At 42.3% G+C, this 25,544-nt stretch overlaps 1 protein-coding gene across 2 annotated transcripts in view; it reads right to left on the reverse strand.

The window, feature by feature from the left end:
• Window positions 1-1,572: 1,572 nt before the first annotated feature.
• LOC139751452 (synaptotagmin-5-like) overlaps window positions 1,573-25,544 on the reverse strand; it is a 95,997-nt gene continuing 72,025 nt past the window's right edge. For both annotated transcript variants that reach the window (XM_071666871.1, XM_071666870.1), the window contains exons 8-11: window positions 18,110-18,262; window positions 15,019-15,139; window positions 3,658-3,788; window positions 1,573-3,441 (exon numbers count right to left, since the gene is read on the reverse strand). In XM_071666871.1, coding sequence (XP_071522972.1) covers window positions 3,142-3,441; window positions 3,658-3,788; window positions 15,019-15,139; window positions 18,110-18,262 — 705 coding nt within the window. In that variant the 3' untranslated portion in view covers window positions 1,573-3,141. The remainder of the gene's footprint in view (window positions 3,442-3,657; window positions 3,789-15,018; window positions 15,140-18,109; window positions 18,263-25,544) is intronic.

Raw genomic sequence — 25,544 nt, forward strand, 5'->3', positions numbered from 1 at the left:
CACTCCTCCAGAGCTTCACCAAGGGAAGAAGAAGAGGCGAAATGGAGTGTGTGACACATGAAGGTTGTGGGTGGGTCATCAATGATTGTCAGGTTATCAAGATTGCACGAATTAAAGCTTCTTTTGTTTCTCCAAGGGCTTTGTGGCATGGACGCCCTCAAGTCTCGAGACATATACAATACCCTCGAAATGCCTACAATCAAACGGGGGTTAAAAACGAAAAGAAAATAAGGCATTCAAAACACCATAAGCAATGCCACCAGCAAAGTGCATACTTTGCCTAACAAAATTCTACTTTGCATTCTGGAAATCATACACTGTATATCTTAGCAAGTCTTAGGTATCACACATGCACTACAGTTGTATCATAGATAAACTCTAGTGTGGTATCCTTGTCACATATTTTTTCTAAAAGATATAATCACCTTTTCAAAGTCATTCTTGAACTATAGATGTGCACTTATCTCACTTCTTAAGAGATCCTATATCACATAACAGAATCACTGGCACATTAAAGAAACAACTGTCACTAGGCTTGTTCTAAGCAAGACATATATATATATATATATATATATATATATATATATATATATATATATATTATACCCCTTATATCCAAATATAAAATTCATATAACACTAGGGTTTTGGGAGACAGCACTACCCACGTATCTCCTACGTTATGTAGAGGGACATATGGATTATTATCATCCTTTTTTAACCTAAGGCTGAGCGATCTGTTCCCAGGCGTGACCACAATGCAACCTTTGGGTACAAAACCTAGTCGCCTTTTGACCTGACCTATTTATAAAATGGTCAGGTCAGCCATCCTTCCTTAATGGTGGTCATCGTGGTGGGGTTCACACCTAGGCTTACCTATGAGGAAGATAATGGTACTGATGATGATAAGGGGGGAAAAAATATAAGTATTTTCTCCTTTTCAATCGATTTCTGAGCTTAGCAGAATAATCAACCACGAAGAAAAAAAAATATTCGAAGCCTAACGAGAAATTTTGGTGTCCTCTTTCCAGCTTTCTGTTTTCACCTTTAGTAAAAAGTCATCAGCTCAAGCTTAGAAGAAGCCTTGCCATCATTATCACAACTCACTGTTTTTTTCTATTAAACATATATTTCAAACTGTAATAATCAGTATCTGTATAACTTAATTAACACTTCAGAATGTTGTTAGAATCTGGTGGACAACACTGTCTAATTGCAGTAAAATGCTCCACGTTTTAAAAAATGGTATAGTGCTTTTCATATATATATATATATATATATATATATATATATATATATATCAATGTTTTCAACATAAATACTGAAACGTGGAAAATGCAAGAAAAGTAACAGTTAACATTAAAGAAACACGACCCACTGTCATGTAAATCAATTTCATATGAAAAACTAATGTGAATTCATATCATCTCATGAATGTCTGAGCAAAAACATTTTAAAAAGTTAGTATCAAAGTATCATCTAAAAATATGTTTCATGTTCTCAAACACTTACGATATCATATATATATTTTCTTTCTCCATCTTCCTCACAAACTTGTGTGACAATATATACATTTCTTTTTTCTTCATGAAGTTTAGCTGCTATTTCTAACCTTGCTGTATATGTGGTCAGGTCAGCTAAGAAGAGAAGAACGTCTTGGTAATGATGCTACAGAGCAGGTAAGTGCTGGATAAATGGTTAACTAATTTATCACTTGCAGGGAGGGAGAGAGAGATGCCAAGCCACCACATACAAGGCTCTAGGAGGATGGATGCATCTACCTTCTCATTTAACATTACCTACTTTAAGTCAGGGACTACTTCACGTAAGTCAGGGACTAGTTCACGTAAGTCAGGGACTAGTTCACGTTAAGTCAGGGACTAGTTCACGTTAAGTCAGGGACTAGTTCACGTTAAGTCAGGGACTAGTTCACGTAAGTCAGGGATTAGTTCACGTTAAGTCAGGGACTAGTTCACGTAAGTCAGGGACTAGTTCACGTAAGTCAGGGACTAGTTCACGTTGTCAGGGACTAGTTCACGGTAAGTCAGGGACTAGTTCACGTTAAGTCAGGGACTAGTTCACGTTAAGTCAGGGACTAGTTCACGTTAAGTCAGGGACTAGTTCACGTTAAGTCAGGGACTAGTTCACGTAAGTCAGGGATTAGTTCACGTTAAGTCAGGGACTAGTTCACGTAAGTCAGGGACTAGTTCACGTAAGTCAGGGACTAGTTCACGTAAGTCAGGGACTAGTTCACGTTAAGTCAGGGACTAGTTCACGTTAAGTCAGGGACTAGTTCACGTTAAGTCAGGGACTAGTTCACGTTAAGTCAGGGACTAGTTCACGTTAAGTCAGGGACTAGTTCACGTAAGTCAGGGACAAGTTCACGTTAAGTCAGGGACAAGTTCACGTTAAGTCAGGGACTAGTTCACGTTAAGTCAGGGACTAGTTCACGTTAAGTCAGGGACTAGTTCACGTAAGTCAGGGACTAGTTCACTCTCTTACACTACACAGGTTGTCCACAGCGAACTGACAGAAAGAATAAGTTCTCATGATGATATCATATTCATATTCATGTCCCTACAGCTAACTTGTGGACGATGAACTATGAACATTTGCGTTCATTCACGTATGTTGGGAGAGAGAGAGAGAGACGCCATGACTGGGATTACCTTAAACCTACTTGGGATATTGTTTACTGGACTTTGGGATATTGTTTACTGGACTTTGGGATATTGTTTACTGGACTTTGAGATATTGTTTACTGGACTTGACCAGTTACCAGGGTGCCACGGGTTTTCTTAAAAAAGTTAGTGGATTATATTAATGAGTCTTGCATATTCCTTTTGACTTACTGAACACTTAATATAGCAAAATAACCATCAGACCTTCACCGAATCAACCGCCAGGCTCATCAAAATATGTCCCAATGACGTTTGAGTTCCAAGAAATGTATTTTCGAGACTTTCCTTTCGTTAACTTCGACCCCCGTCTTCTGTCTTTATACCCGTTTACTATCACTTCTTTCTCTTGTCCTTCCGTCTCCCATCTGTTCTCTCACACCCGTCCATAAAGCTTCCTTCGTGGTTCTGTTTAGGACGACGAGGAGGAGGAGGAGGAAGAGGGTCTTCGTCAAGTCGTGAGGTTACTTGAGGGCGTGCCACTGCGACACCACCTTCCTGGGGGAGGCCATGATGGCGACCCAGTGTTGCCGCTGTTCCTCGCCACGCACGGCGCACCCGAGCGCCAGCTTGCCCACGTATCTGTCCTGCTTCTTGTTCTGGTTCTGGTCGTGGAGGGGCGAGGAGGTGAAGTCCGGCTGCAGGAGGTTGCTGGGAGGTTCTTGGATGGTGTCCGAGGACTGGAGGGACACGTCGGAGTTCGTGGGCGTGACTGGAAGCTGGGGGCGGGTGCATACCACCAGCAAAAACGTCACATGCTCAACCTGTGCGAGAGATATAATGAAAAAAAAAGTTAATTTATTCATCAATATCAGCTCATACAGGCCAGGGAATGTCTATCAGCGAGAGATGAACGCCTAAACTTCAAACGAAAGTCATTAAATTGAACCTCTGCGTAAAGGAAGGAATATAATCAAGAATATATATTATATAGCCAGTGGAGAGGACAAGAAGAGCAGCAACATGGCTTCCCGCCTCACCTGCGCCTGCGCCAGGTCGAAGATGAGCGTCTCGTTCCAGATGGGCGAGGCTGTGTTGGACCTCCAGGTGGTCTTCTTCTTCTTCAGGACCCGGCCAGTGCCGCTAATGAGGAGCACCCGGATGTACGGACCTGACCAGGCAGGAGGTGGAAGGGTAGTTAGCTAGGTGATAGCGAGGAAACATATACATTTGGGCATATATAAGATACAAGTGGATATATGAAGATACAATATATATATATATATATATATATATATATATATATATATATATATATATATATATATATATATATATATATATATATTCCTATGAGTCCACCACGGGGAAAATGAAACACGAAAAGTTCCCAAGTGCACTTTCGTGTAATAATCACATCATCAGGGGAGACACAAGAGAGAAACATAACAGTCAGTTGATATACATCGAAGAGACGAAGCGAAGACGCCATTTGGTAAACATGCGATTGTCCAAGACATACCATATGTATGTATGTGTGTGGGTTGGGCCATTCTTTCGTCTGTTTCCTTGCGCTACCTCGCTAACGCGGGAGACAGCGACAAAGTATAATAAAAAAAAATATGTATATGAAAAGATATACATTTATACATAATATATATTGTCAAAGAGAAAATAATGTTTTAGAGACGAAATTCTCGACAAGTCTTGGGATTTCTTGTCAGACAAACTTATATCCTGCTACACAATACTGAGTACCTCAGCTCCCCCAGGGGAGGCCTAGGGGAAATTTTGTCTCGTCTCTCCTTGTGTCCCTCGCGACCTAGAGCATGTTTTGGAATTATTATTATTATCATTATTATTATTATTATTATTATTATTATTATGATAAGGAGTCCTTACTGTCTTTTAATATATGTAGTATATTAATCTATGGTTAGGTATTCCCATCTGTATTCACCCATCAGAGCTACCAACATTACCATCACCGTCGTCACCATCACCTAGCCATCAGAGCTACCAACATTACCATCACATCACATAGCTACCAACATTACCATCACCGTCGTCACCATCACCTAGCCATCAGAGCTACCAACATTACCATCACCACCGTCAACATCACCTTACCATCACATCACAGCTACCAACATTACCATCACCATTGTCACCATCACCTAGCCATCACAGCTACCAACATTACCATCACATCACATAGCTACCAACATTACCATCACCATTGTCACCATCACCTAGCCATCAGAGCTACCAACATTACCATCACATCACATAGCTACCAACATTACCATCACCATTGTCACCATCACCTAGCCATCAGAGCTACCAACATTACCATCACATCACATAGCTACCAACATTACCATCACCATTGTCACCATCACCTAGCCATCAGAGCTACCAACATTACCATCACCATTGTCACCATCACCTAGCCATCAGAGCTACCAACATTACCATCACATCACATAGCTACCAACATTACCATCACCGTCGTCACCATCACCTTGCCATCACAGCTACCAACATTACCATCACATCACAGCTACCAACATTACCATCACCGTCGTCACCATCACCTAGCCATCACAGCTACCAACATTACCATCACCATTGTCACCATCACCTAGCCATCAAAGCTACCAACATTACCATCACCGTCGTCACCATCACCTTGCCATCACAGCTACCAACATTACCATCACCGTCGTCACCATCACCTAGCCATCACAGCTACCAACATTACCATCACCATTGTCACCATCACCTAGCCATCACAGCTACCAACATTACCATCACCGTCGTCACCATCACCTAGCCATCAGAGCTACCAACATTACCATCACCGTCGTCACCATCACCTAGCCATCAGAGCTACCAACATTACCATCACCATCGTCACCATCACCTTGCCATCACATCACAGCTACCAACATTACCATCACCGTCGTCACCATCACCTAGCCATCAGAGCTACCAACATTACCATCACCGTCGTCACCATCACCTAGCCATCAGAGCTACCAACATTACCATCACCGTCGTCACCATCACCTAGCCATCAGAGCTACCAACATTACCATCACCATCGTCACCATCACCTTGCCATCACATCACAGCTACCAACATTACCATCACCATTGTCACCATCACCTAGCCATCAAACTACCAACATTACCATCACATCACATAGCTACCAACATTACCATCACCATTGTCACCATCACCTAGCCATCAGAGCTACCAACATTACCATCACCATTGTCACCATCACCTAGCCATCAGAGCTACCAACATTACCATCACATCACATAGCTACCAACATTACCATCACCAACGTCACCATCACCTAGCCATCACAGCTACCAACATTACCATCACCGTCGTCACCATCACCTAGCCATCAGAGCTACCAACATTACCATCACCATCGTCACCATCACCTTGCCATCACAGCTACCAACATTACCATCACCAACGTCACCATCACCTAGCCATCACAGCTACCAACATTACCATCACATCACTTAGCTACCAACATTACCATCACATCACATAGCTACCAACATTACCATCACCTACCCATCACATCACATAGCTACCAACATTACCATCACATCACATAGCTACCAACATTACCATCACATCACATAGCTACCAACATTACCATCACCGTCGTCACCATCACCTTGCCATCACAGCTACCAACATTACCATCACCATCGTCACCATCACCTAGCCATCAAAGCTACCAACATTACCATCACCGTCGTCACCATCACCTAGCCATCAGAGCTACCAACATTACCATCACATCACATAGCTACCAACATTACCATCACATCACATAGCTACCAACATTACCATCACCGTCGTCACCATCACCTTGCCATCACAGCTACCAACATTACCATCACATCACTTAGCTACCAACATTACCATCACATCACATAGCTACCAACATTACCATCACATCACATAGCTACCAACATTACCATCACATCACATAGCTACCAACATTACCATCACCATTGTCACCATCACCTAGCCATCACAGCTACCAACATTACCATCACATCACATAGCTACCAACATTACCATCACCATTGTCACCATCACCTAGCCATCAGAGCTACCAACATTACCATCACATCACATAGCTACCAACATTACCATCACATCACATAGCTACCAACATTACCATCACATCACATAGCTACCAACATTACCATCACCGTCGTCACCATCACCTTGCCATCACAGCTACCAACATTACCATCACCATCGTCACCATCACCTTGCCATCACAGCTACCAACATTACCATCACCATCGTCACCATCACCTAGCCATCACAGCTACCAACATTACCATCACCGTCGTCACCATCACCTTGCCATCACAGCTACCAACATTACCATCACATCACTTAGCTACCAACATTACCATCACATCACATAGCTACCAACATTACCATCACCTACCCATCACATCACATAGCTACCAACATTACCATCACATCACATAGCTACCAACATTACCATCACATCACATAGCTACCAACATTACCATCACATCACATAGCTACCAACATTACCATCACATCACATAGCTACCAACATTACCATCACATCACATAGCTACCAACATTACCATCACATCACATAGCTACCAACATTACCATCACCTACCCATCACATCACATAGCTACCAACATTACCATCACATCACATAGCTACCAACATTACCATCACATCACATAGCTACCAACATTACCATCACCATTGTCACCATCACCTAGCCATCAGAGCTACCAACATTACCATCACCATTGTCACCATCACCTAGCCATCAGAGCTACCAACATTACCATCACATCACATAGCTACCAACATTACCATCACCGTCGTCACCATCACCTTGCCATCACATCACAGCTACCAACATTACCATCACATCACATAGCTACCAACATTACCATCACCATTGTCACCATCACCTAGCCATCAGAGCTACCAACATTACCATCACATCACATAGCTACCAACATTACCATCACCATTGCCCCCATCACCTAGCCATCAGGGGCTACCAACTTTAAACCATCCCCTCGTCCCCATCCCCTTGCCATCACTCACAGTTTACCAAATTACCATCACCGCCCGTCCCTCCCCTTACCCATCAAGCTCCCAAAACATTCCCATCCCCATTGTAACCACCCACCTACCCACCCAAACTACCAACATTACCATCACCGTCGTCCCCCATCCCCTTTGCCATCAAGCTACCAACATTACCATCCATCTTTTTACCCTCCCAAACCCATTACCACCACATCACTTTTAGCTCCCAAACTTTTCCCACCCACCTCCCCAAATCACATCACAAAAGTACCAACATTCCCCCTTACATCACAAAAGCTACCAAAAAATTACCATCAATCACATAGCTACCAACATTAACACCCCCACCTACCCCATCCCTCCAAATTCCACAAAAAAGCTCCCAACATTACCATCACATCACAAAAAGTCCCAAAACATTACCTTCACATACATAGCTCCCCAACTTCCCAATCCCCGGGGGATTTGGTTTTTGCCCGGAAATTTTCCCAAACAAGGGCCGACCCCTTTGGGCCCTTGCGGGCCTGCCCCCCTCCGCCCCCCAAAATTGGAAAACCTGGCCCCCCCGCCATTGAACCCCCCGGGAAAAAACCCCTTTTTAAACCCAGGCGAGCCTTCCTCCTCCCCTCCCCCCGGTCGCCTCCGCCAAAACCTTCCCCACTAGGGGGGTTTTTTTATGTAAGTTTTTTCCCACGAACGTTTCAAAAGGAAGGCGTCGCCCCAAACCTTCTTTAAATGGTTTTTAATTTTATTTTAAATTTTTTAAGGGAAAACTGGTTTTTTAAATATTTCAAAAAAACGATTATGTAATGAAAAATTTCAAATTTTATATTATTTTTATGTTTTTTTAATAATTTTTTTGGGGCTAAAATATGCAAAAAAATTGGGTTTTTGTTAGAACGGGGAATTTATATTTTTTTTTTAAAAAAAGAAAGGGTTTTTTAAAAAAGGCAAAATTAGCCCCTTTTTTTTTCCCCAAATAAACAGACTGGGAGGGGGGAACCCAAAAATTATTTTTTAAAAGTTGCGTCCTTTGAATTCGCCTCACTTTACTGGCAGGGGGCTACCGGGGGCCAAATTTCTGGGGGAAAAAAAACGTTAAAGGAAACCCCCCCCGGGGGAAAAATTTTTTTTCCTCGGGGAAAAAGGGGGGAAAAAAACCAAATGGTGAGGGGGGCCAAAGGTTTTGGGGAAAAAAGGTTTTGGGGATTTTTTCGGCCTACACTTTTTCTAAAATTTGGGGTTTATGTTTTTTCCCCTTGACTGGAAAAACAATTCGGCTTCTGCCCCTTTTTTTTTCTATTTCTTATATTATAACACAGACACACACACAAAACCTTTCACACACCACCCCACACCCCCAAAACCCAAAACCACACACACACAATATATATATAAAATATATATATAAAATTATATTATATTATAAATTTTATATATATATTTATATTACCCCTGGGGATGGGGGAAAATTAAGGTATTTTCCCCACGTTTTTCCCCCTGGGGGTTGTGGGTAAAAGGGGCGATTTAAAAAGGGGGGGGAAAGGGGGGGGCGGGGAAACCCTCCCTTCGTTTTTTTTTTTTTTTTTCTCCAAAAAAAGGGAAAACGGGAAAATTTGGGGCCGGGTTTGGAGGGTATTCCTAAAAAAGGGCCCAGTCCTCTTTTCCCTTAAAAACCGTTTACCCGCAATGGGGAAAAAAAATGGCAAATTTAGTTTGAAAGAAAATTTTATATATTTTAATATATATATATATAATATATATATAATATATATATATAATAATATATATTTTATATTTTCTTAAAAACCTTCCACAGGCATCTCTACCCCAATCTTTTCTTTATGCCTTCTCCAGACCCATAAATGCTACATACAAACCTTTTGTTTTTCTAAGTATTTCTCACATAAAAAATTCTTCAAAAAAACACCTGTCCACACATCCCTACACTTCTGAAACCACACTGCTCTTCCCCAATCTGTGCTCTGTCATCCCCTTCCCCCTTTTAAATAAATTTTCCCCTCCCTTTATAATTTACCAGGAAAAACTAAACAAATTTTATCCCTCTGAAATTTGGTGTGGGGGGCCCAAAGTTGTTAGAAGCAGGGGAAAAATTTTTTTTTTATCGAGGATGTAAGGCATGTGTAGTGTGGGAAAGAGAGGAAAGTGATTGGTTTCAGGGGGAAAATGTGGGTTTCCCGGCCCGGGGGTGTGTGATGTTCCAGGGTTTTGTTTAATTTGTTTATGGAGGGGGTTGTTGGGGAGGTAAATGCAAGAGTTTTGGAAAAAAAAAAGGGGGCAATTATGAAGTTTTTGGTTGGGGGGATGAGGGGGAGTTTGGGAAAAGTGAGTCAGTTTTTGGGTTCCCGCTGTTTTTGATACAGCGGGGGGGGGGGTTGGGGGGGGATTATTGGAGAAATGCAAAAGGGGCTGGTGCCCGGATTTTGGGTTTTAAAGTGTGGGGAAAAAAGGAAATTTTTAAGAGTAAATGGGGAATTTAAGAGAAAGGGTTATTGGTACAGTGGGGTTTGGGAGGGTCAATTTAAATTTGGGGAAAAGGTAAGTTTAAATGGGAAAAAAAAACTGGAGGAAAAAAAGGGGGGTGTTTTTAGATATCGGGGGAGGGGGAAATTTTGTCAGCGGAGGGAACCAGGGGAAGGGAAGGGGGATCATAGGGTGGGGGGGGAGGGGGCAAAAAATTTTGGGACCCTTTGGGAAAAAAATGTGTGGAAGTCGAGAACATTACCCCGGGGGAAAGCAAAAATGGGTTGTTTGAAGGGGAATTTGTAGTTCCAAAAAATTTTGTATGGTTGCGAGGCGTGGGCTATGGATAGAAATTGTGCGCAGGAGGATGGGATGTGCTGGGGGAAAAGAGATGTTTGAGGACAATGTGTGGTTTTTGAGGTGGGGTTTTATCGAGTAAAATAAACCCTAAGGGTTAAAAAAGAGATTTTTGTGGGGAAAAAAAAAAGAAACGTGGTTGAAGAGAAACAGAAGGGGGGGTGTTTTTTTTTTAAAATTTGGGTTTTGGGGACATGGATAAATTTATTGGGGAAAAGAAATTTACCAAGAGGAATAAGTTTTTTTCCGGGGGGGTGGAAAGGGAACGAGGGGAAGGGGGGAGACCCAAAATTTGGGGGTGGGGAAAAAAATGGAGTTTAAAAAAATTTTGTGTGGGTCGGGGCCTGGGAAAATGCAGGAGGGGTGAAAGGAGGGCAAGGAATTTGAGTGAATTGGGGCGTTTTGGTATAAAAGGGGGGTTTAAAGTTCTGGGCAGTGGGGTTGAATCAAAGGGATGGAAGCGTCCGGGGGTTAAAAAACCCTGGGGGGGAAAACTTTTTGTAGGTATGTATATTTGTGTGTGTTTGGAAAGTGTGTATTTTACATGTTTAAAGGGGGGGGGGCCATTTCCTTTTTGTCTGTTTTTCCTTTTTCCCCTACCTTTGGGAAAAGGGGGGAGGGGCCCGCGAAAAAAAGTATTAAAAAAAAAAAAAAAAAAAATTTTTAAAAAAAAAAAAAAAAAAAAAAAAAATATATATATATAATTTATATATAAAATATATTTTATATATATATATATATATATATATTTTAAAACTTTCTTTCTTTCAAAAAATAAATTTGCCCTTTCCCGGGTTTTTGCGAGGGGGAGCGTTTTTAAAAAACAAGGACTGGGCCTTGGGGGGAAAATCCTCCCCGGCCCCCCTTTTTGTTTCCCTTTTTTTTGGGGGAAAAAAAAAAAAAAAAAAAAAAAAGAGGGGAAAGATTTTCCCGGGCCCCCCCTTTTCCCCCCCCTTTTAAATCGCCCCTTTTACGACACGGGAGGGGAATACGTGGGAAAATAAATTTTTTCTCCCCTTTTACCCAAGGTTTTATAAAATATATTATATTTTAAAATAAAATATATATATATTAAATATATAATTTTTGAAAAGTAGGTTTGCAAGGGAGGGGCGTGGATGTCTTTCCCTGATTGTTTTTAATTTTTTTTTGGAAAGGGGGGTTGGGTTTGGGGGGGGTGAATGCCCAAAAGTTTTTTGGAAAAAAAAGGGGCAAGTATGAAAAAAGTTGGGGATGAGAGAGCTTGGGAAGTGAGTTAGTTGTTGTTTTGCTGATGATTCAGCGCTGGGGGGATTCAAAGTGGAAAAAACTGCAGAAAACTGGGGGGACTGAGTTTGGTTTAAAATGTGTGAAAGAAGAAAAATTTAAAAAGTAAAAAAGTGAATAAGGCAAAAGGGTTTTTAGGTAAAAGGGAGGGTTTTAGGGGTTTAAGGTTTAATTGGGGAGGGTTAAATTTGAAAGGGGGGAAAAAAACTGGGAAAGGGAAATAAAAATGTTTTTTGGGTATTTTTGGGAGTGGAAACTGGCAGCGGATTTGGAAAACCCTGGGAAGCGGAAGTGAATCATAGAGTGGGGGAGGGGGCGAAAATCCTGGGAGCCTTGAAGAATGTGTGGAAGTCGAGAACATTATCTCGGAAAGCAAAAATGGGTATGTTTGAAGGAATAGTGGTTCCCAACAATGTTGTATGGTTGCGAGGCGTGGGCTATGGATAGAGTTGTGCGCAGGAGGATGGATGTGCTGGAAATGAGATGTTTGAGGACAATATGTGGTGTGAGGTGGTTTGATCGAGTAAGTAACGTAAGGGTAAGAGAGATGTGTGGAAATAAAAGAGCGTGGTTGAGAGAGCAGAAGAGGGTGTTTTGAAATGGTTTGGGCACATGGAGAGAATGAGTGAGGAAAGATTGACCAAGAGGATATATGTGTCGGAGGTGGAGGGAACGAGAAGTGGGAGACCAAATTGGAGGTGGAAAGATGGAGTGAAAAAGATTTTGTGTGATCGGGGCCTGAATATATATATATATATATATATATATATATATATATATATATATATATATATATATATATATATATATTATCCCTGGGGATAGGGGAGAAAGAATACTTCCCACGTATTCCCTGCGTGTCGTAGAAGGCGACTAAAAGGGAAGGGAGCGGGGGGCTGGAAATCCTCCCCTCTCGTTTTTTTTTCTTTTTTTTTAATTTTCCAAAAGAAGGAACAGAGAAGAGGGCCAGGTGAGGATATTTCCTCAAAGGCCCAGTCCTCTGTTATTAACGCTACCTCGCTGTCGCGGGAAATGGCGGATAGTATGAAAAAGAAAAAAAAAAAAAAAAAATATATATATATATATATATATATATATATATATATATATATATATATATATATATATATATGGGAATACGAATATTAATACATAAAAGGCTTCTGATAATTCTTCCTTCTTTACACCAACCGAAAAAAAAAATTAAATTCTTTTCGGGAATGCTTGCCATTTGGGTGCTCCCTACTTTTCTCCCAGTAATATCCTGGTCTTATTATGCCCCGCGAAATATTCCCTTGGCCACCGACAAAGCTTAATGTCCACAAACCCAAGATTTATGTAAACGTGGAGGGAAATAAAAAAAGGAAACACGGCGTTGAAGCAGGTTAAGCTCTGGGAGGGGAGGAGGGAAGCCGCATTAACCCGCCGGGATCGTTGTAGAGAGAAACTGTCATGGCGCGTGACCGCCCGCCCGCCCCGTGTTTAAGGACAACCCTCACTCTAAGGGCTTCGTCACAGTACGACACGCTCTCCTGCCGCCCTTGGCAGCGTCAGGCATGCCTGTTCCCTGTCCTCGTGCCGGGAGACGCCACCACCCATGCCAGAGGCCATAAACACCTTGATATCAGACCCACCGACTCAACGAACACCCCCGTGGCTGACTGACGCTGCGTCTCCATCAGCAAGTTATCGTACGTCGGCTGACGATGAGCCACAGGGGCTGATATCATCGCCTGACGCCGTCAGCCAGCCATCATCCCCGCCAAACACAGCAATATATATGGATCAGAAATATTCGCAGGCCATGACAGCGACGAGAGTGGTGTGTGTGTGAGTGGTAGCCTTGATTACCGCCGACCTAAAGCACCAGGACGCCATTACCTCTGGTGTGAACACCACCAGCGACCATTACAGACAGCGACCACTACCACCGGCAATCATCACCACCAGCGATCACTACTCGTAGCGAGCGACCTCCACTATCATCGAACATCATCATCGCGCCAGCGGTCATCACACTCAGCGACCAAAGTGGCCTCACGCTATTCCAACACACGTAGCGACCGCTTGGAAGAGGAAGGAAGGGGGGGCCTTCTCCCATTTCATTATACAACAACAACAGGATAATACACGATGTATGCAGAGAGAGAGAGAGAGAGAGAGAGAGAGAGAGAGAGAGAGAGAGAGAGAGAGAGAGAGAGAGAGAGAGAGTGTTACCGGACTCCCCCTGCCACGGGAGTCAAAATCTCGTCAGAGATCTTCTCACTCGTAGGGAGGAGTCCACATATCCCCTGCTACTGAACGCAGCGCAGCCCTTGGTCTGTAAAAGAAACCTCTGGAAAGAGAGACCCATGACCAGGGAGAGATACAGGAGAGAGACAGATGAAGAAGAAGTGAGAGATAGACAGGAGAGATAGGGGTGAGACAGAGAGACAGTGAGACGGGGATGAGACAGAGATGATGATGGTAAGAGAGACAGATGGATAACTAAGAGATAGGAGACTAAAACACCAGGTTAACACGAGGAGACACGAGAGATATGCTTGAAAAGGAAGAGATAAGAGACTCGTGGGAACACAGGGTTAGAGGAGGTGTTAAGGGTGGTGACTCCCTCTGGCGTCCACTGGCAGTGGGTCTTAATGGTGGCACAGGAAGGGAGGAGGAGGAGGAGGAGGAGGAGGAGGAGGAGGAGGAGGAGGAGGAGAAGGAGGAGGAGAAAAAGAAGAAGAAGAAGAAGAAGAAGAAGAAGAAGAAGAAGAAGAAGAAGAAGAAGAAGAGGAGGAGGAGGAGGAGGAGGAGGAGAAGAAGAAGAAGAAGAAGAAGAAGAAGAAGAAGAAGAAGAAGAAGAAGAAGAAGAAGAGGAGGAGGAGGAGGAGGAGAAGAAGAAGAAGAAGAAGAAGAAGAAGAAGAAGAAGAAGAAGAGGACGAGGAGGAGGAGGAGGCGGAGGAGGAGAAGAAGAAGAAGAAGAAGAAGAAGAAGAAGAAGAAGAAGAAGAGGAGGAGGAAGAGGAGGAGGAGGAGAAAGAAGACAGTTAAGGAGACTAACTGCGTTTAATTACAAGAAAAACAAGAAAGAAATAAAACAGGGAAGAGAGAGAGCACAAGGAGGGCCAGGGGGTGTAGACAGTGTCAAGCCACCGAGGCCGTTACTCACAGAAGTCCTTCAGGTCGTCCACCACGCTGGTGTACTTGAGATTCTGGGCCTTGATGACGGAGACGGAGAGGCGCTGGGCCGTGGGCAGGTAGCTCAACCCGAACAACACCTCCCCAAGATCCTGCCAAAATAGTTGTAGTTGTAGTAATAGTTGTAGTTGTAGTAATAGTTGTAGTTGTAGTAATAGTTGTAGTTGTAGTAATAGTTGTAGTTGTAGTAATAGTTGTAGTTGTAGTAATAGTTGTAGTTGTAGTAATAGTTGTAGTTGTAGTAATAGTTGTAGTTGTAGTTGTAGTTGTAGTTGTAGTAATAGTTGTAGTTGTAGTAATAGTTGTAGTTGTAGTAATAGTTGTAGTTGTAGTAATAGTTGTAGTTGTAGTAATAGTTGTAGTTGTAGTTGTAGTAATAGTTGTAGTTATAGTAATAGTTGTAGTTGTAGTTGTAGTAATAGTTGTAGTTGTAGTAATAGTTGTAGTTGTAGTAATAGTTGTAGTTGTAGTAATAGTTGTTGTAGTAATAGTTGTAGTTGTAGTAATAGTTGTAGTTGTAGTAATAATAGTTGTAGTAATAGTTGTAGTAGTAATGGTGGTGGTAGTGGTAGAAGTAGGGGTAGTAGTAGTAGTCATAGTGATAGCAGTAGTGGTAGTAGTAGTGGTGGTAGTAGTAGTAGTAATAGTAGTAGTAGTAGTGGTGGTAGTGGTAGTAGTGGTAGTAATAGTAGTTGTAGTAGTAGCAGGGAAAATACACTTGACAACAAGGGTGAGGAATGATGTAAATAACCTTAATTCTGAACCTAACTGCCTCTCCCAAAACTTGGCCACGTAGCGTCTAGAAACTTCGAAAAATGGCATCATTTGCACATCCATAACTACAAATATACCATTTATTATAACTAGAAATGACATCCTATATCATAAATAATCATTAATGATATTAATGGTCTTGATACTAACCTCTAAAAATATCAATAAGACATATAAAAGTAATTATCATTATATCAATACTAAGGCAGCCAGGTGTCCATGTTTGTTTTGACGTAGCTAACATAGGAAGGTGTGACGTCATTCGGTTAGCTAAACCCCTCTCCCGCTCTTATACCTTATTTAGGTCACACAGGGACATAAGATCGGCTTTATTGGCTTTTTCTACATAACTACGTCAAAGGAAAAAAAGGTTACAACTATCTAAAAGCTTTGTTAGAACATGAATAAACAAACGAACATTATCATGCCTAAGATATATTAACCCCGTTTTCTTAATGTCGGTCGGGAGTTACTGCCACACATTTCGTATCTTATTTTTCCTGTCTCTGATACGAGGACTGGTTATCTATCTATCTCTCGGTTGTTCCCCAGTGTATCTACACACGTCATGAATATAGTAAGAATTACTAAAAATTGTTAGTGTATATATGTATTTATATAAATAATTATGATTTCTAGTGCTAATGGCAACGATACATTGGACTGCCACATGCACGATAAGGTCCTAAAAGTCGATATGGGTACATGAATATAAAATAATCCACAGGATAATTATTATCATTAATACTACCAATATCATCATTCTTATTATCCTCATCATTTCAATAGTTAACAGTTTTCCTAATTAATGAGGAGATAAATCTACTGAAAAAGGATATAAGATAACTTTGCTTCGCACAGGTGTTGAGAAAAGATTTGTACAAATTAAACAAAACTGGTGTACAAGTGTTGAAGTATACAGATGTCTGCAGGCAAAACCAGTTGAGTCAAACTGGTGTAAAAAAAAAGAAAACTAGTGTTTAAGTACAACTGTCTTAAATTTAAAGCCGTGTCTGCTAAACTAGTTTGCGGGAAAAATAAAAAAAAATGTGAAGACGAAAGTTAACGTACCTTAAACTGGTTTAGTGACAAATCACAGTGTACAAAGTGTACATAGAAACCTTAAACCCACTGCTTACAAGAATCAAAATGATAAAACTGGTAATAAAAAACTAGTTTAAGGTCACACTGAGGAAAACTAGTTCATATTAAGACGTTAGGAAGAGGGAAAAACCAACGTACACAGAAAATAGGTACGAGTACTAAACTGGTTTAGATACGGAATTATGTAGGTTTTAAAGAGAGAGAAATGTACACACAGCTCGACTGGGGTCAAATCTAGTTTAAGCACACACACATGAAGGACCAAACTGGAACACGTCATAAAACTAGTGTAGGGTTAATGGGGGGGGGGGGGGAGAGGAAGCATTAGGGGGTTTGGACAGCCAGGGGTAATGGCGAAGGGGCGAGAGGGGCGAGGAGGTGGGCAAACAGGTAAATTACAGCTGGTTAATGATCTCCAGCAGGCCAGGAGGAGGAGGAGGAGGAGGAGGAGGAGGAGGAAGAGGAGGAGGAGGAGGAGGAGGGGGAGGAGAAGGAAGAAGAAGAAGACGAGGAGGAGGAGGAGGAGGAGGAGGAGGAGGAGGGGGAGGAGGAAGAAGAAGAGGAGGAGGAGGAAGAGGAAGAAGAAGAAGAGGAGGAGGAGAAGGAGGAGGAAGAAGAAGAGGAAGAGGAGGAGGAGCATAAACCAATAAAACGGAAGAACGTTAAACCTGAATGTCCAAAGGAAGGGATGTACACACGGGGAACTAGGCGGAAAGAAAACGGACTGCAAGAAGGAAAATGGGTAGGAGGTGCGGGGTAAAGAAAAGAAAATTACAACGCAGAGAGAGAGAGAGAGAGAGAGAGAGAGAGAGAGAGAGAGAGAGAGAGAGAGAGAGAGAGAGAGAGAGAGAGAGAGAGAGGACTTTACACAGAGAGCGTGGTAATGACTCACACTTGTGAGAGACACGTGTGTAGACACAGGCCGGCCAACACCTGCACAACAGGTGTGTGTGTGTGTGTGTGTGTGTTAACTAGCGTCTCACCTCTTGCCTTCAATATTCAAATACATATATTTCTTCACAAGGAAGTAACCCCAGCGGAAATTCTACATATTCCTTAAACCTCAAGGGAAGGATGAACAGCTGGGTTGACTGTGGACCCACTACCGCAAACCAGGATCCGAACACTTAGAACACCAGTTACAAGGAGGTACTTAAGCTTAATGAACGACACTAAGTAATTACCAGCTTGGGGGGAGCTAAGAAATAGCTGAGGTTGGTGCGATGATCAACCGAAGCTAAGTTCTTGATGTCTCGGAGCGGCTGGGTCACCTCCCCCACCGCGGATGGACTCGCCCACTTGTCCGAATCCATGGCCACCAACTTCACCACCAGCTCCTGTAAACGAACAACAGGGAAATAGATAATAATTTTTAAAAGAATTATATTTAAAGCAAAATTAAATACTTATACATTTTTCAAACAGTTAAAAGACATCTAAAATATGAAATGAACATAATTATTCATCTCCCATTATTCATGAAGCGATGGAACACAGAAACCTGGTATATATTCAAGAACTTTCGAGCATGAACAAATGTGCAGACCTTCCCAGCTGTGTCAATATTGCCGCCAGGGGGTCTGGGTGCACATATGCCGATCACTGTTACAATACAGGTGAGAGGATGATCAGGTAATACGTAAGACCACTGAGTTGTTTGTGAGGGTCGGGCCAAGTGACGTCACACTGGCCGCCATCATCACCAGCTGGACATGATGTAAACAAACATCGTTTCTCTCGAGCGAAAACACTGCATCACATAACGTCTATTAATTCTGTTATTACACTTTACTTACTTATAGTAGTAGTAGTAGTAGTAGTAGTAGTAGTAGTAACAATAATAATAATTTATCATAATCATCATCATTATTATTATTATTATTATTATTATTATTATTATTATTATTGTTATTCCATGTGTGGCGAGGTGGCGACGAGAATGAATAAAGGCAGACGGTATGAATTATGTACATGTGTATATATGTATATGTCTGTGTGTGTATATATATATATATATATATATATATATATATATATATATATATATATATATATATATATATATGTATATTGAGATGTATAGGTATGTATATGTGCGTGTGTGGACGTGTATGTATATACATGTGTATGTGGGTGGGTTGAGCCACTTCTTTCGTCTGTTTCCTTGCGCTACCTCGCTAACGCGGGAGACAGCGACAAAGCAAAATAAATGAATAAATACGTTATTATTATGACGTTGATGATGTAAACCTTCGACCCCGTTTATAGGACCCCTGCCCTCACTAACCCGGTCACCCACACTAGGGGAGTGTAAACACGACCAGGGGCCCCCCACCCCCATTGGTACACAAGTACCACACTGAACTCCTGCAGGAGGCGACGAGAGCCGTGTCTCAAGCGAATCCTGGGTTGGTGCAGTCGACCCACAGTCAACCCAGCTGTTCATCCTCTCATCAGGGTTGGTCGATAAACGGTACCTGGCTTAGGCTAGTATCTATCTATCTATCTACCTATCTATCTATCTATCTATTTATCTATCTATCTATCTATCTATCTATCTATCTACCTATCTATCTATCTATCTATCTATCTATCTATCTATCTATCTATCTATCTATCTATATATATATATATATATATATATATATATATATATATATATATATATATATATAACCTCTCCTATACGACTGTATACCCGCCTGGTTCCACAATGGCAAATAGATACACGTATAGAAAAAGGGGAGACGCGGGAGGGGAAAAGAAAACGGAGATGATGAGAGAGTTAGGGGGGCACTGAAAAAGAAGACGAGAAGGAGAAGAAATGAGGAATGAGAGGAAAATAAAAAACGAGAACAATTGACGCATTAGGACGAAGCAGATGGCCCTGGAGAACACCCCAGACTCGCCTCCTGTATTATGCTAATGTCGCTAACCTGGGAACCATCTTGTGTGTGTGTGTGTGTGTGTGTGTGTGTGTGGGGCGAGGCAATGGATGGGCCTCCTAACCACCCAACTCTCCCCCACATCTCTGGGGACGACGCCCCAAATTCATACAAATCTCCCCCCTACATCTTTCTCGTAATGTATCCTTCTCTCTCTCTCTCTCTCTCTCTCTCTCTCTCTCTCTCTCTCTCTCTCTCTCTCTCTCTCTCTCTCTCTCTCTCCCCACACAGGTCACTGACCTCCCCACCAGCGGGAGATAACTGGACACGCTCCCCACTCCAGCACCGCCACACGCACATATAACTCACTTATTAAACCAATATAAAAAGAAATAATAATAAACCACTTGAGATAAAAAAGCAGCAATTATATATATATATATATATATATATATATATATATATATATATATATATATATATATATATATATATATATATATATATCTTTTCTTTCTTTTAAACTATTCGACATTTCCCGCGTTAGCGAGGTAGCGTTAAGAACAGAGGACTGGGCCTTTTTTTGGAATATCCTCACCTGGCCCCCTTCTCTGTTCCTTCTTTTGGAAAATTAAAAAAAAAAAGAACGAGAGGGGCGGATTTCCAGCCCCCCGCTCCCTCCCCTTTTAGTCGCCTTCTACGACACGCAGGGAATACGTGGGAAGTATTCTTAATCCCCTATCCCCAGGGATAATATATATATATATATATATATATATATATATATATATATATATATATATATATATATATATATATATATATATATATATATATCTTTACGCGTATAGTAAGAGACTCGTCTTATATCTTTCTCACAAGATGCGTGAGAAACAGTTTTAAAAAGTCTCTCTCTCTCTCTCTCTCTCTCTCTCTCTCTCTCTCTCTCTCTCTCTCTCTCTCTCTCTCTCTCTCTCTCACCCACTGTCTCTATCCACCAGCCCAGGCCACCACATACACTGTCATGATAGGCCAATCCACATGTATAAGTGGACCACTCTAACTAGTGGTGTCCACTTGGAATCAAACAGTGTGTGAGACAACAGGAATAAATTGGGAAAAATCGATCGAGTCGTTAAATAAAGAGAGATGTGTGGTAATAAAAAGAGCGTGGTTGAGAGAGCAGAAGAGGGTGTTTTGAAATGGTTTGGTCACATGGAGAGGATGAGTGAGGAAAGATTGACCAAGAGGATATATGTGTCGGAGGTGGAGGGAACGAGGAGAAGTGGGAGACCAAATTGGAGGTGGAAAGATGGAGTGAAAAAGATTTTGAGGGATCGGGGCCTGAACATGCAGGAGGGTGAAAGGCGTGCAAGGAATAGAGTGAATTGGAACGATGTGGTATACAGGGGTCGACGTGCTGTTCATGGATTGAACCAGGGCATGTGGAGCGTGATGATAATCTTATTACACACATAAATAAACTAACTTTTAATCTCCAAACTTATATGCCCAAATTCGTTTACTTCAACCCCTATGTACTTACAATCTCACTTATTTAAAAGTATAAGTTGGGTGGAAGGGGGAGTATCATGTGTTATCTTACGGGGGTGTCCTGTTATCTTAAGGGGGGGGGGGGTGTTATCATGTTATCTTACTGTTATCCTCGACTCTCAGGGGGTGATATACACATCCCCAGATCTAATACCACCACACCCCTACCCCCAGAGAAAGGGGAATCGTTCTCTGCGATTGCCAGAGCAAGGTATTATCCACCTCCACACCAACCCCAGAGACGCTGTGCCTTTCCCCTGAAACTTCAGCAGCGAAGTCTCATCCCCCAGAGACGTTATGAAGACGGGCTGTACGTACAACGTACAGACGACGTACACATCACTTTCAGGGGTCATACGTACACATGACCATCAGAGGTCATACGTACACATGACCATCAGAGGTCACACGTACACATGACCTTCAGAGGTCAAATACAGTACACACGGACGACGGACATACACACACACCACTAATAGACCACGGACATAGAGAGGACGGAGACGCTACGTACAGAACACGGACGTATTCACACCTTACGGACAAGGGGCTCAGACTACGTTGGGTTAACGGACATAGTCACACCACGACCATACAACGGACGGTCACACTACGTACATACAACGGACGGTCTCACTACGTACATACAACGGACGGTCTCACTACGTACATACAACGGACGGTCACACTACGTACATACAACGGACGGTCACACTACGCACATACAACGGACGGTCACACTACGTACATACAACGGACGGTCTCACTACGTACATACAACGGACGGTCTCACTACGTACATACAACGGACGGTCACACTACGTACATACAACGGACGGTCACACTACGTACATACAACGGACGGTCACACTACGTACATACAACGGACGGTCACACTACGTACATACAACGGACGGTCTCACTACGTACATACAACGGACGGTCACACTACGTACATACAACGGACGGTCACACTACGTACATACAACGGACGGTCACACTACGTACATACAACGGACGGTCACACTACGTACATACAACGGACGGTCTCACTACGTACATACAACGGACGGTCTCACTACGTACATACAACGGACGGTCACACTACGTACATACAACGGACGGTCACACTACGTACATACAACGGACGGTCACACTACGTACATACAACGGACGGTCTCACTACGTACGGACAACGGACGGTCACACTACGTACATACAACGGACGGTCACACTACGTACATACAACGGACGGTCACACTACGTACATACAACGGACGGTCACACTACGTACATACAACGGACGGTCACACTACGTAGATACAACGGACGGTCTCACTACGTACATACAACGGACGGTCTCACTACGTACGGACAACGGACATATTAACAGTACATATGGATAACGAACATATCAACCTTACGTACGGACAACGGACATATCATTCGCACGTACTGACAACGGACATATCAACCGTACGTATGAACAACGGACATATCAACCGTACGTACGGACAACGGACATATCAACCGTACGTACGGACAACGGACATATCAACCGTACGTACGGACAACGGACATATCAACCGTACGTACGAACAACGGACATATCAACCGTACGTACGGACAACGGACACACACACACACACTGCGTATGGGTAACGGCCCAAGTCACCCTACGCACGAACAACGAACGCAATCACGTACAGACGCACCCGTACGTAACGTTATCGGGTCAGCTGAGGTCGGCAACCTGGTCCCGGAAATCGGGTATCGGGGAAGGGCGGAATCGGTTTGATATAACCCTCCCTCCCTCCAAGCCACTTAGGGCGATAACCTACTTTACAGACAACAGGCCAGTCGCCCTTATCGCTTAAGCCAACATAGCTCTATAATGCCCCGTCAATGAATTATTAGCATATAATGCTCCATCAGTGTAAATAATTCCTGTATAATAATACTCCACCCAAGCAATAATGACACGTAATGCCTGATTATTATATCACTACGAGCATAATTAATCATTAATCATCTCTTGTTCAAACTACGTATTAATCAGTATATCACTATAAGCATAATTAATCATTAATCATCCCTTGTTCAAACTACAGGCAATAATCACATATATATATATATATATATATATATATATATATATATATATATATATATATATATATATATATATATATGATGCTTGACCAAAGTGATGTTGATGACATTTTAATATAATAATAATCCCTCACCCAGCATGTGAACATGTCACCATCATCAAGGGAAGGTTGTGAACATGTGAACATGTGAACATCATCAAGGGAAGGTTGTGAACATGATAAATGTGAACATGAGGCATGTGAACATGCCACATGAACACGGAAGCCGATGTTCAAAACACGTCACATCCTCAAAGGCCTGACACTCAACCCCCCCCCCCCCCACCCTCTGACTCGAGCCTGCGTCATACACTCGACTGGCCTGCGTCACACACTGATCAATGTGTGCGTCACAAAGTCTTCCCCCCCCCACCTACGTCACAGCTCACACTACGTCGTGTGTGAGTGTGTGTGTGTGTGAGTGTGTGTGTGTGTGTGAGTGTGTGTGTGTGTGAGTGTGTGTGTGTGTGTGTGTACAACAGTATAACCCTACCGTTGAACACTGTGAACATTTGGGCTTGAACATCTCTACCGTACTGTTCCAGAAGCCACCAGCCATGAACATACATAGACCCACGAAGTGTGTTCATCAATACACTGGAACGTGTTCAAAAAACCATCTTTGGGAGGGAGGAATGGAAGGGTTTTGAACTCCGGTTGAACACAAGTCTCTAAAATACATACAATAACAAAACAGAAAGAAAAACACATGTTCAACATGCCATTTGAACATTGACTATAAGTCAAAACTGAACATCTTCATCTACAAGTCATAGTTCAAAGATACGACCACCACGTAAACTATCGGATTGGGTTGAGGGTAAAGCCTACGACTTAACAGGTAGTTGAGGCCCAGTTGGAGGAGAAGGCGATGACCCCTTACGACCCTTACCCACTTTCCAATGAGGGACAAGATGGGGGGAGGGGGAGGGGGGGGGGCAACGCAGCTCAGGAAAATGAAATGGAAATTTGTGTGACGTTTTTTTTTCCATATTTACAATCCCTTCGTCTTCTTCTTTCCCCCGTCACACCACATGTCTCCCCTCCCCTCCTGACAACCAGGTCACACACACACACACACACACACACAGCTGTTGGCACTGACATCCAACAGAATCAGGTCAACAGATGGTTCGTTTTCTCTCTCTCTCTCTCTCTCTCTCTCTCTCTCTCTCTCTCTCTCTCTCCCTCTCTCTCTCTCTCTCTCTCTCTCTCTCTCTCTCTCTCTCTCTCTCTCTCTCTCTCTCTCTCTCTCTCTCTCCACTTGGGCGCCAGGCGACACACACACATTGTCTACATAAGTGTGTGTGTGTGTGTGTGTGTATGAGAGGGTGTGGTGTGTGTATGTGAGTGTATGGTGTGTGTGTATGTGTGTGTATGTGTGTGTGTGTGTGTATGAGAGGGTGTGGTGTGTGTATGTGAGAGTGTATGGTGTGTGTGTGTGTGTGTGTATGTGTGTGTATGTGTGTGTGTATGTGTGTGTGTGTGTGTGTGTGTATGTGTGTGTATGTGTGTGTGTATGTGTGTGTGTGGTGTGTGTGTGTGTGTGTGTGTGTGTGTGTGATAGCGACGTATATGACCAGTCTTCTATTTCGCACACTGGCCATTATTCACACCACACGAGCATCAGTGATATACACTCCATTATGATTAATTCAAATACATTCCCCCTTAATTTTAATTTTTGTCTCTCCTTGTTTAAGATATTTTGGAAGATATTTTATAGAATCAGGTGTTCAAAAAAAACTATGTGATTTTTGGAGCGATCTATCACTGGTGAACATCATAAATGTTCAATTGTATAATGAATTATTTTGATAGTGTTCAAGACAGTTTATACAAACATGTTTTTTTCCACTTACTTCACACTATGGATTTACGAAATTCTTAATGTAACTCCATCATATCTTTTTCTAACCTTGATGGGGTCAAAGTTCATATATATATATATATATATATATATATATATATATATATATATATATATATATATATATATATATATATATATATACACACACACGTCT

The sequence above is a fragment of the Panulirus ornatus genome, chromosome 11, assembly GCF_036320965.1.
Source record: "Panulirus ornatus isolate Po-2019 chromosome 11, ASM3632096v1, whole genome shotgun sequence".
Taxonomy (NCBI): domain Eukaryota; kingdom Metazoa; phylum Arthropoda; class Malacostraca; order Decapoda; family Palinuridae; genus Panulirus; species Panulirus ornatus.